The 12500-nt window shown below is 36.9% G+C and overlaps 1 protein-coding gene across 1 annotated transcript in view; it reads right to left on the bottom strand.

Moving 5' to 3' along the window:
* Positions 1–12500, bottom strand: part of LOC144967639 (LIM domain kinase 1-like) — a 62658-nt gene that overhangs the window by 41660 nt on the left and 8498 nt on the right. Inside the window, exons 3-4 of the mRNA XM_078905152.1 lie at positions 9689–9824; positions 7512–7621 (exon numbers count right to left, since the gene is read on the bottom strand). Of these exons, the coding sequence (XP_078761278.1) occupies positions 7512–7621; positions 9689–9824 (246 nt within the window). The remainder of the gene's footprint in view (positions 1–7511; positions 7622–9688; positions 9825–12500) is intronic.

Raw genomic sequence — 12500 nt, 5'->3', positions numbered from 1 at the left:
TTTTTTTTTTTGTTGTTTTTTTTTTTTGTTTTGTTTTGTTTTTTTTTTTTTTTTTTGTTTGTTTTTTTTTTTTTTTGTTGTTTTTTTTTTTTTTTTTTTTTTTTGGGGGGGGGGGGGTTCAGAACACGGCTGGTGGGATTCTCTTCGATGCAGTGGAGAAATTTATTGGAAAGCACAGCACAGTGGAGAAAACGAGGAGATCAACAATAAAATTTGGCTAAAAGCTTAGCCAGTTCATTTTTCTTCCATCACCATTTATGTACTCGAGCTTCGAGCAGCAACATTTACATTAACAAGATTGTTATAATTCCACGCTAAAATAAAAAACAACAAGGTGATATGTACAGGTAGTCTATTTTTAAAACGTTTACATTAATACATCAATGACAGCCATTCTTTTAAGGCTGATTTATTTCACCTTTAATTTAAATATTCATTAAATGTATCGAAACTGTCGTCACCTGGGTGAGTCAGAGATTTCATTAAAATATTTTTATTCGCCTCTCCAAAATGTCACGCAGCGATTTGGACCACGTTAGGAATTCAAAACGCGAGAGTGCAAGAATCTATATTATATTTAATACCCCACGTACATATATTTTCAGGTCTGATAACCGAAAACAATTATGGGCTTGAGTTAACATTGTTGTAATGGACGATAATTTGCTTTGGTTTGAGAGTATGTATGTATCCATTACAACAATGAGACCATGACAATTTGGGTTGTCAGACGATTAGAGACCCTTAGTTTTGGGCGGCTATGTGGTCTTGTGGTCTGACACTCGCTTTCGGATCGGAACGTCCTGGGTTCGAGCCTCGCTCAGCGCATAGTTGAATCCTTGGAAAGAGGCTCTTTACTCACATTCTCCCACCGTACTCAGGTGTAAAATGAGTACCTGGCCGTTAACGGCGTTGTCTCTGTTGAAAAAAATTCAATATCGCCTAACAGGCGTCATGTCTCGTTCAACATGTTACGTGTTGCTGTTGTTCAGGGACCTTTGTAAAGCGCTTTGAGCACATTTAGTGGATATTGCCCTATATAAAAGCTCACAATATAAAAGCTCACTTTAGTTTTGGGGAAAACCCGATTTTACTATAGAAAAAAAACTGTCGATTTTCGAGAATTTTATTTTCTCCAGCACGCACCCGAATTTAAACTACAGATAGATTGTTTAGTATAATCATATTATGATCACAATGATAATCTTAATGTCAAATAATCAAATTCGATAAACAATCGTAGTAAATCACAGAATACATTTTTATAAGAAAGGTCGCGCAGTGGCCTTGAGAACATGTTCGAAATGGGAGCGATCTATATTATTCAGGTTTTCGTCCATCAATGACATCCAGAAAGCCCTTCTATCACTCAGGACTGAAAAACTTCGATATTGGTGAAGCCTGGGGGGAATATTGGAGAAATACCATGCCAGGATTCAGGAATGGCAATCGAAAACAGTGGGTCACCTCAAACCGACTACTGACAGGGCACGGCAGGACTGCTTCAAACATGCATAGATGGGGTCTGAGTGAGTCAGTCGACTGTCCACACAGCCAGGGAACGCCAGAGACAGCAGACCACATAATCCTACACTGCCCTGTGACGAGATTGACAGGAGGTTTCGAGACTGTCCCCAACTGCGGTGACGAATTTAAAGACTGGCTGGAGACTTCCAGTGTCGAGATGTTTGTTTTTGTTTTACGGCGCTTGCAACACATAAAGGTCATATCAGCGCCAATAAAAAAGGAAGAAAATGGGATAATAATTATAGAATTACAAATCAAGCACTCAAGAAAAGGTAAGACAACGGGGAATGGTACAAATAGGGAATTGGTGTAGATCCCAAGAGCATACTATCAGTGTACTTAGTTTGATATAACCTAAAAGTACCATCCAGACTCGAGCAAGGTCCCTACAAAGAACACATTTAAATGCTGACATTATAAATTAAAAACAACACATATACCAAGACAAAGCCAGAAAGCAATTTGGAAGACAGATAAAGGGGGATAAAAGACACGAAAGTGCCTCCCTGCCCACTATGGGAGAGTGTGGAGATGTGGCCATACGCTACTACTACTGTCAATGAGATGATTTGTTGCTGTCCGACAATTGGATATTTCTTAACAATTGTAAACACGCTGTTTTTGTTTATAAAAGTTGTCAAGCTGAAAATATGACCAATCTTGATGTTAGATATTTCAAAAGCTGTGAACACGTTTCACGATGTGGGTCACCTTGAGCACAATTTGCAATGTGACCAATGACCTCGAGCACATGGAAATGATAGTTATAGATCATCCCCATTTGTCTACGAGGGTGAGTGAAAAAGTAATGGGACAAATCTACAACTGAGTTCATTTCTCTTTCATGTGATGCCATATTTGGCTCAACTAAACTTACAAAAGTAGGTAAGGTGGGGGAATTCCACACCGGGGTTATTCCACACCCACATCCATTATATCAAGCTCTTCGCAGAAAGAATGCGAAAAGACCCATTGAATACTGTTCAAAGTTTTAACTGCCTTTGATTTCTAGTTCCTGTTTGAACACAAGAAGCAGCTACTTTTACTCCTGTTGAATTCTGACAATTTTTCAAGTTTTTATGAGCCCATTGAAGGTAAGTGCAATATTCATAGATCATGGTTTTCAAATATGGCAAACTGTTGTTAAATTTTCTTCAACTTTGAAGCTCAAGCTAGAAATGTTTAATCATTCATCGGATAGGTAAGATTTTCCCCACAAACCTTTCTAGATGCAACTAGTAAGTTGCTTTGCCTATTTTAGATTCATAAAGGTCAGGGAAATTCCACACCCTACAGGTTTCGAATTTGTCGTGTCTTTTTTGTGAAAATATTTTATCAAAACCCTATGACTTATCCTATCTTATAAAGGCTGAATATAGGACTTATCCTTTAAATGCCTTATAAAACAACAGTTTCTAATTACAGAATCTCATATAGCTTGCACTGTATAACAGACAGTTTTACACAACTTTGAATGTAAGGAAAAATATTTCAATACTGCAATGTAAAATCGAAAAATACTCTCTTGAAAACTTGTAATTGAAAATTGGTCGTGATCGAATGAATCCTAAATGTACAAAGTTCATAGTACAATGAAATATAAATGACAAAAATAATCATGAAAGCAATAACGCTAATAATCATACATAAGTTTCTGATAAATTATCATGATATAACTTTGTTTCAGATGTCATACATTTTACTTGTCAACATTTACAAACCAGTCTACAAAATCATGAAAGTGATGGAAACAATTATCCACATTACAACTTAAAGTTTAATAGGTAAATAAATAAATGGATAAATAACTTGATTAAACAAACAAATAAATGAATAGATAAATAAATAAATAAAAATTAAGAAAATGAAATTGAATTCGGAAATTAATCAATTATTAATTTTTAACTTCTTTTTTTCGTAAAATAGAATAAAATATATTAGTCATACTTAAATATCAGAGACTTTAACTCGCTATCAACTAAGATTCTAAACTGATTCAAAGAACATGCATTTTTTGTGTTAAAACAGAGACTATTTCTTGTTTTCACTATACGTATAATAGAGTTCTGTCTTATTTTGGTCTGAAATCTTGGAATATATATTTTATAATTGTCGCCTCTGGTATACGTAATCTTGGAAAATTTAAACAAAATTGATGGATGGGATTATATCCTTTACCTATATTATGTATTATCTTGTATAGCTGAATTAAGTCTCCCCTAATTCCTCTGTATTTGAGACAAGCTCGATCGAGGAATGCTAAACGTTCGTCACCTGACATGTTCTCAAGTCCCATAACAATATCGATGGTTGTATTTTACAAAGAGGGCCCCCCAACATAGTTTACTAATTGTTTTTCTTAGAAAATTCTTGGAGGTGTGTAGCCTATTAATATTGTTTGAATAATAAGCCTTATTGGGACCTACATGAATGATGTCACTTATATATGCCCATGCTTTAGAGCTGGATTTAGCAGGGATTTCTGTTCATGTTTTTCTCCTTTTTCTATAGTGATTGGCTAATCATGGTGATGCATTTTAAGAAAAGACGGTGTCGTATGGCATGCGCCTGAGCTATCGGGACCCCGCCGATGTCATGGTCTACAAAGATTGTTGTGTTCATTTCAGATGTTAATTATTGTTCCTGATTGTTTCATTCTCGTTTTTGCATGCTTGTCATGATGGATGTGGAATTACCCCAAAATGATGAATGTTCGAATAAAGAGAAAATTTGGGATTTATGAAGTGTCGTTCCTTCTTTTAATGTTATTTGTACAGAATCCAAGTGTGAATGGCAGTGGGATATTTGTATTCTGTTTGTGTGTTCATTTCATCAATAGAAACTTCATGACAATAAACTGAAAAAGTTGGGTGTGGAATTCCCCCACCTTGCTACTCTTTAAACCAAAAGTTAAAAATTTTAATTTGACAGTTTAAATAAAACATTAACCACTTCTTCCCGCTATATCAATCGTACAAATACACAAAAAGTTTAGGGTCAGAGAAAATAATTTATTGAGAAAAAATCACATCTGAATATAAAAAGCTGCGAAAACCCGTGCCATATTTCAATTGTATAAACATGCGCGAGAGTATGTTTACCGACTTGACTCGACCTGACATTGACACGCATCGTCTGCTATTAAAACCCAATAGTCACTTCAGAAGTTTTGAGTCTCTAAAATAATATCGCTATCTCTGGCATCAATAGATGCTGTGCTGTGCGCTTGGATAAGAAACTCACAACATTGCAATCCGGAAATATAGATGCTGTGCGCTTGGCTAAGAAACTCATAACATTGTCATCCGGATGTATAACGGACCAACACACAAAACTATGTTTAACCTTGAACGTTTAATGTCTTGTTAACGCAGATTAGTGAGAATTACTCAGAAACATGAATGGCAATATATATATATATATATATATATATATATATATATATATATATATATATATATATATATATATATAACAAAGACCTGAGTGACATCAACTTCGTTCTATCTACTGTCTATTGATGGAAATTAGTGAGAACTAATAAAAATGGCTGACTAAAAAAACACTAACTAAGAGATGAGTGGCGTCAATTTCATTCCTTCTATAAACGTTAAAAGTTACACATAGTTTTGTGTGTTGGTATATCTGGTCTAGCAAGCAAATCAGGTATGTTACATCAATAGTGCATGCACAATAACTCTTTATGACAAACCTAAATCTTGGCAACGTGTTAAAACGACAACATAGCCTATTCAAACATTTTTATTTTTTTTAAAGGGCCGTTGCGACAAAAACAAAAACATACTGAAGTTACAGTTGGTAACCGTTGTGCAATCACCACAACCCACCCTGCCTTCGACAAACACACCACTTATTATGTTTTGGTGATTCACCGACATCGTTTTTCGTGTCTAGCCGATGGGCAAGCAGACGACAAGCAAGTATGACGTCACACCACCCCAACCAATGGGCGTCATGAACGGCAGTCGACGAGGCCACCTTTGTTTTCCTTAGTTACCCACTTGTTATTTGTCATTATTCCGTTTTTTCAACAAGGTGTCGTATCACGAATAACGGGCCCTGATGTTCGATTCACAATACGTGATCAATCGACTCAAAATGTTATTAAATTGGAAAGAATTGAATTTTAAGCCAAACTATAAGATTTAAGTTACAATACGCCTTCATTGGGGGGGGGGGGGGGGGGGGGGGGGTAGGGTGCTTCTTAATTAAACCTACAAACAACAAAAACAAAACGAGCTTTTATATAGGGCAATATCCACTAAACATGTTCAAAGCGCTTTGCAAGGGTTCCCTGTCCAACAGCAACACTTAACATGTAGGACGTAACATGACGCCTGTTAGGCGATATTACCATTTTTTTTCCAGACAAAGACAACGCTGTTGACGGCTAGGTACTCATTTTACACCTGACTACGGTGAGAGAATGTGAGTAAAGAGCTTTTTCAAAGGACTCAACTATGCGCCGAGCGAGGCTCGAAACAAGGAGTTTCCGATCCGAAAGCGAGTTTCATACTACAAGACCACAAACGACAACGGAAGACTTTGATGTTATGGGGTTATAAATAGAATGAAATTAAGTTACTGAAAAATAAAAATATATATATATTTTTTCAGACAGAGCTAAGTTTACAGTTCATTCAATTAAATAATTTGTCCAAAAGCGTTTATGGTAACAAGGGGTCCCGATAGCCCAGTTGCTAGAGCACTCGTTTCACAAGCAAAGGGACCGAGATATCGATCCCGGGTGCAGTCGAGATTATTTTTTTCCGATCCCCCGCCCTCTCCACCCAGCAGTGATTGGGTAACTGGGTCTGTTAGATCTAGCGGAAAGTACTTTGAGATAGACTAGAAAAAAAAGTATTTCCTAAGTCTAATTATTTTCTTTAGTTTAACCCTCTCCTTACCAACTATAAGAAAATCGTCACATTCGTTACGATACAATCAACATTTGTCTTATTCAAATTTCTCTTGTATATAATAAAATGTAGAGAAAATGAACAGTGTGTTGTAGAGCATGTTTTAGCAAGAACTTACTGCTACTGTGTTTGAGTGATAATATATATATATATATATATATATATATATATATATATATATATATATTTATATATATATTTGTGTTAGATGTGTGTGAAGTTTTGGAAAAAATCCTGAAAATGGCTGGCAAGGAGAGAGTTAAAACTCCAAATTCCTCACCCTGTTCATTCCAGCATACCAAATTGAGTTGACATTCCACATGCATGTATAATATTATATATATATATATATATATATATATATATATATATATATATTATATATATATATATTTGCTGACTGACGTGGCAGGCAGTCTGTAGGATATCAGTAGTTTTTATTTCGTTTTGTGTGGTCCCTATTTTAAACTATAAATAAGTATACATTCTATTTATCTTTTATCAGATTGATAAATGTTTGACTAAGAAGTGTATAATAGTATAGGCCTTAGTCATCGTCACTCAATGAATGACACTTGTTGAGGTCGTTGGTCTTATTTTCTTTCATTTCTTTCTTTCGTTTATTTCTATTTTTTCCTTTGGCCGTCGTGGACATTTTCTTTTTAATTGCTACTTTTGTTTCATATTTATTTTCTGGGAATGTGTGGCGTACATTGTTTTTTTCCGACTGAGGACAAGGTGGGGGTGGGGGGAGGGGGTTCTTATTATGATATTTTGTTTGTGCCATAAAACATTACAATTGAATGCCTGCTGCTGTTACTACTGATACTGCTACTGCTACTACTGCTACTACTACTACTACTACTACTACTACTACTACTACTACTACTACTACTACTACTACTACTACTACTACTACTACTACTACTACTACTACTACTACTACTACTACTACTACTACTACTACTACTACTACTACTACTACTACTACTACTACTACTACTACTACTACTACTACTACTACTTCATATTACCACTACTTACCAATAGAGGGCAGTCCGTTCCACCAGAACATAGGGTTCGTCCTGTCCAATATAAACACTACACAGACAACATTGGAAGCACTCCGGATGGTAGCGATGTTCACCAGCCACCTGGATGCGGGGGGAAAAACAGCAAAAAAAAACAACAACAAAACTTATACATCATTTTTATGAGTTAAACCCTCAAACTCTTTATGAGGACATGGGAAAGCGAATGGCTCTAGCTGCATTTGAAATATGGAGTTTTCGTCGCATTTAGTAGAATAAGCTAGAAACAGGGGGGGGGGAGAGAGAGAGAGAGAGAGAGAGAGAGAGAGAGAGAGAGAGAGAGAGAGAGAGAGAGAGAGAGAGAGAACCAAATAATAATTGTTTAAAAGTTTAAACGTTAAACTTGAGCTTTTATATAGAGCAATATCCACTAAACGTGCTCAAAGCGCTTTACAACAGCAACACTTAACATGTAAGACGTGACATGACGCATGTTAGGCGATATTACAATTTTTTTTTCGGACAGAGACAACGCTTTAACGTCCACCAGGTACTCATTTTACACCTAAATACGGTGAAAGAATGTGAGTAAAGAGTCTTTTCCAACTATGCGGCGAGCGAGGCTCGAACACAGGCCTTCCGATCCGAAAGCGAGTGTCATACACCACATATCCGCACAAGGAGGCAGGCTGCTACGTCCTCAACCTGAACCCGGAATTCTTCAAACCAAAGAAGAGCAGGAAATTGAAATAATTTTTTAAAAATTAAAATAAAATAAAATTCCCATAGGGGATTTTTTTCTCTAGGGTCTATTCCAAGGGAAGACTGGAATAATCCAGGCATCAGCCGCTGTGAAGCGCAGCAAATTGAGCTAGAGCGAGTGACTTGCTCAAGGCCACACAGCGCAGCGGTGGGTGATCGAACTCGCTACCTTTCGGATACGAAGCAAAGACCATACTGCTGAGCCACGCTGCCCCCAAATAATTCAGACACACAAAAGGGTAGAACAGCATCTGTAAAAGTATGGCCCAAGGAAAAGAAGATGGAAAGAGGCCAAGAGGTCGTACCTGAAGATCATGGCGAGGCGACATCAAGAACTGAACTGGGCTGACAACTAAAGAAGGCACCAGACTGGCACACTAGTCGGGTAGATTTAGGGTTTGACCCGGAAGAAATTGGTACCGAGCTAATCTTTATTCTGATGAAACCAGACGATGATCTGAACTTCCCGTGAAATATCCACCAAAATCCAACCATGGGAAAAAAAATTACAACTTAACATCTGTATGAGATTATTATCCTATTTGTGTTTATTAAAGGGAAATAATCAATCAAAAATAATTATTATTTTCCTTTTGCAAAGACGAAGAGAGGTTAAAATGACATTGAGTAGCCCCTGAATTAATTTATTTTACATAAAAAGTTTGCTTTTTGATGTTTTGGCATTCAAAAACGCCGTTATATTGGGTGGGTGGAATTCCCCTAAAGGTGAGGGGGGGGGGGGGGGATTTTTGACCCTGGTGACAGACAATGTCTTCATCAGTCTACGAGACACAGCTATTCAATCTCCCTAAATCGTTGTTCCTTTCCATGTGAATGTGTCTTTTAAAAATTGTTCTTCTTTCTTTTGGAATGTTGTCATTTGGTTTCGCCTGGTCCCTGCCTGTGGTCTTTTTTTTTTTTTTTTTTGCAGAGAGGGAAATAGGTGTATTTATATTATTGTGAAAGATGATTTTTTTTTTCTTTTGTAGATCATATCTCTCCGTTATTGACGATGTGATTGTTAGGCTTCTAATACATTGTTTCTTTTGTAACCATCTTTGTATCCCTTTTGTATTCCAGCTGTCAATGTGGAACTTTCAGGTCTGCTGTACTCTGGAAAAACACATATTTAAAAATTTGGCCAGAAAAATTGTCCTTCAAATATCGATCAATTTAAATGACTCTCATCTTGACAAAAATTATCAAACCCGGGACTTCGCCGATTCGATCCGGGGTCAAGACAAAACCACGTAATTTCATTCCAAGACAAAGACAGAAAGCCTGTTGGAAAAACAAATAAAGGGGGATGGAAGACACAATAAGTGACCCCCCCCCCTTTCCCCCCACCTTCATCCCCTGCCCACTATGGGAGTACAAAAGACCCTCCTACCCAGTGAGGAAAACGTCAAATAATAATGGAATACATACCATAACAGGACCAGAGATGCGCAGAGAGCATCCATTGCAGAGGTGCCTGAACTTGGCCCAGTAGTCTTTACGACAAAGAAGTTTCCCACCTCGTAGGATGTACCAAGAAGATAGTTGGATTTGGCACTGGGAGCATCTGGGAGTCAAAATGGGGTGGTGAAACAAAAATGTAATTATAATACAAATATTTATGTTTATAACATCAACGACAGCTTAAACAACAACAACAACAACAACAACAACAACAACAACAACAACAACAACAAGAACAGCAACAACAACAACAACAACAACAACAACTCGTCCTTCAAATATCGATTGACTGAACAAATGCCCATCTTGTCCAAGCCTCTCAAACTTGGGAATTTTTTGTATTAAATGTGTTTTTGGTTTTGTTTTTGTTTGTCTCTTGTTTTTTTGGGGTTTTCTTTTACTTTTGGTTGTTTTATCTTTTTTTATTGTTATTGTTGATGTTGTTGTTGTTGTTATTTGTTTGTTTTTTTGGTTAGATGTTTTGTTTTGTTGGGGGTTTTTTGTGTGTTTTTTTTTTTGTGTTTTTTTTTTTTTTTTGTGGTTTTTTTTTTGTTTTTTTTTTTTTGGGGGGGGGGGGGGGGGGGGGGGGGGGGGAGGGTTTAATGTGTGTGTGTGTGTGTGTGTCTGTTTGTGTGTTTTTGTATGTGTGTGTGTGTGTGTGTATGGGTGTGTGTTTGTGTTTTAATAATAAATGGCATTATGGACAATGAACTGTCGATTTAACACGCCTTGTTTTACAATGCATTGACAAACACACGAGATGCAATTGACATAAAAGCTATTAAGAGGTTGTTGGAATGGAGTATAATAGCAATGCGTTTGTCATCGATAATGTCCCTTAGTTATGTCCAACACAGTGAACGCTGTTATGAGGAAAACTCACATGGAAAACAAAATTTGAAGCGATTTGATTATTTCTACGAGTGAATAGCGAGTTAACACACACACACACACACACACACACACATACAGAGAGAGAGAGAGAGAGTGTGAGAAAGAGAGATAGAGGAGAGAGAGAGAGAGAGAGATGGAGAGATAGAGAGAAAGAGAGATAGGGAGAAAGAGATAGATATATAGATGGAGAGCGGAAAAAAGAAAGAAAGAGATATAGAGAGAAAGAAAGAGAGAGAGAGAGAGAGAGAGAGAGAGAGAGAGAACGAGAGAGAGGGATATATATATATATATATATATATATATATATATATATATAGAGAGAGAGAGAGAGAGAGAGAGAGAGAGAGAGAGAGAGAGAGAGAGAAACAAACACACGCTGATTTTTATGGCCTCAGCATGCAAGCAGAAGCAGAATACAATCTATCATCGTAAAATGAACTTAACGGTCAACATAAATTAAAGATTCCCGTTTCACAAGGATTTGAACGGACAAAGTATCAAAATCGCTTCTCTAACACCACACTACGTGTAATAAAATAAAGAACTGAACAAGTGTGTATGAAAGGTGCCAGACAAAGCAAGAAAGAAAAATACTATCCCATAAAAATCAGTCGTCCTCGACTGGGGATCGAACCTCAGACCTTCTGATTACCGATCAGACATGCTAGCTCCTTAGAGCATCTCTAAGTCATTATTGAAAATGAAAGGATTTTGAAGTAAGTGTTACTCAATCCTTGTGAGGGTAAATTGTTGATTTTTAACGGTAACAATTAGCGACTAGAATTTTTACTTCCTCCTAAAACGTGCGTCTTTTCAAATGTCCTAGTTGACAGGTTTTTTATTATTCCGACCTTACAAGACAATGTTAGTATAGCAATCGCTGACACACAACAACAAGAGGCAATAATAATAGCATCATTATAAGATCAGAGGGAATATTAGGGCAGACAAATTATACGGTTTCCCCAATAATAATCCCTACATTCTTGTAACACCCCCCCCCCCCCCCCCAACCCAATTCCTGGGTCAAAGTTCGCGCAGGCTCAATGACTATTTGCTTAATCATGTATAGAACATAGGCGGATCCAAAAGTGCAGTCGTTTTTTATTGTACTTTATACATACTTTACACCTTCGGAACAAGACAGAGGTCCAGATAGCTCAGCTGGTAGAACGCACGCTTCACATGGAATGGAGCGAGAAGGCATTGATCCTGGGTGCAATTGAGATCTTTTCTGCCCCCCCCCCCCCCCACCACACACACACACACCTCCTCCCCCTCCCCACCCATCCTGCTCAACTAGCAATGAATGGGTAAATACGTCCTTGGTAAATACGTCTTTTTAAATCTGGCGGAAAGTGCTTTGACATAGACTAGCGTCCTATACAAATGGAAGCAAGCAATTGGTTTTGGCCGCCTAACGCTATAGAAAGAGGTTAATCTGAAACTTAGTGGCCTTGAGGCTCTAACTCTAAAGACTTTTGAGTTAACTTTATAAAATATCCCGTTTTTAGGCAATGTAATTTTTTCCATGTTTTATTTTCCTTTGTTTTTGTTTTTTTGTTTTTTTTTTGTTTTTTTTTTTATTATTTTTTTTTTATGTTTTGTTTTGTTTTTTATTTTGTGTTGGCTGAAGAAGGATTTTGAGCACAAAACGTTTCGTGTTTGATTGTGGGTTTGTTTGTTTTTTTTTTTTTTGTTTTTTTTCCCGAAGCTGTTTCATTTGTTTTTGCTCATTGCTTTTTACAGGCCACAGCTTCTAGCAGCTTAGTATAGTATTATATATATATCAATGAGAACAAAAAGGCTCAATGAGGACCTTGCATTTTATATCTGTCTATAATTAACACACCGAACTACAACAATGGAACAATAGTCATAATGA

This window comes from Berghia stephanieae, chromosome 3 (assembly GCF_034508935.2).
Source record: "Berghia stephanieae isolate SIO BIC M18660-M18661 chromosome 3, UCSD_Bste_1.3, whole genome shotgun sequence".
Lineage (NCBI taxonomy): Eukaryota > Metazoa > Mollusca > Gastropoda > Nudibranchia > Aeolidiidae > Berghia > Berghia stephanieae.
This window is presented reverse-complemented; position numbering and strand designations above follow the sequence as displayed.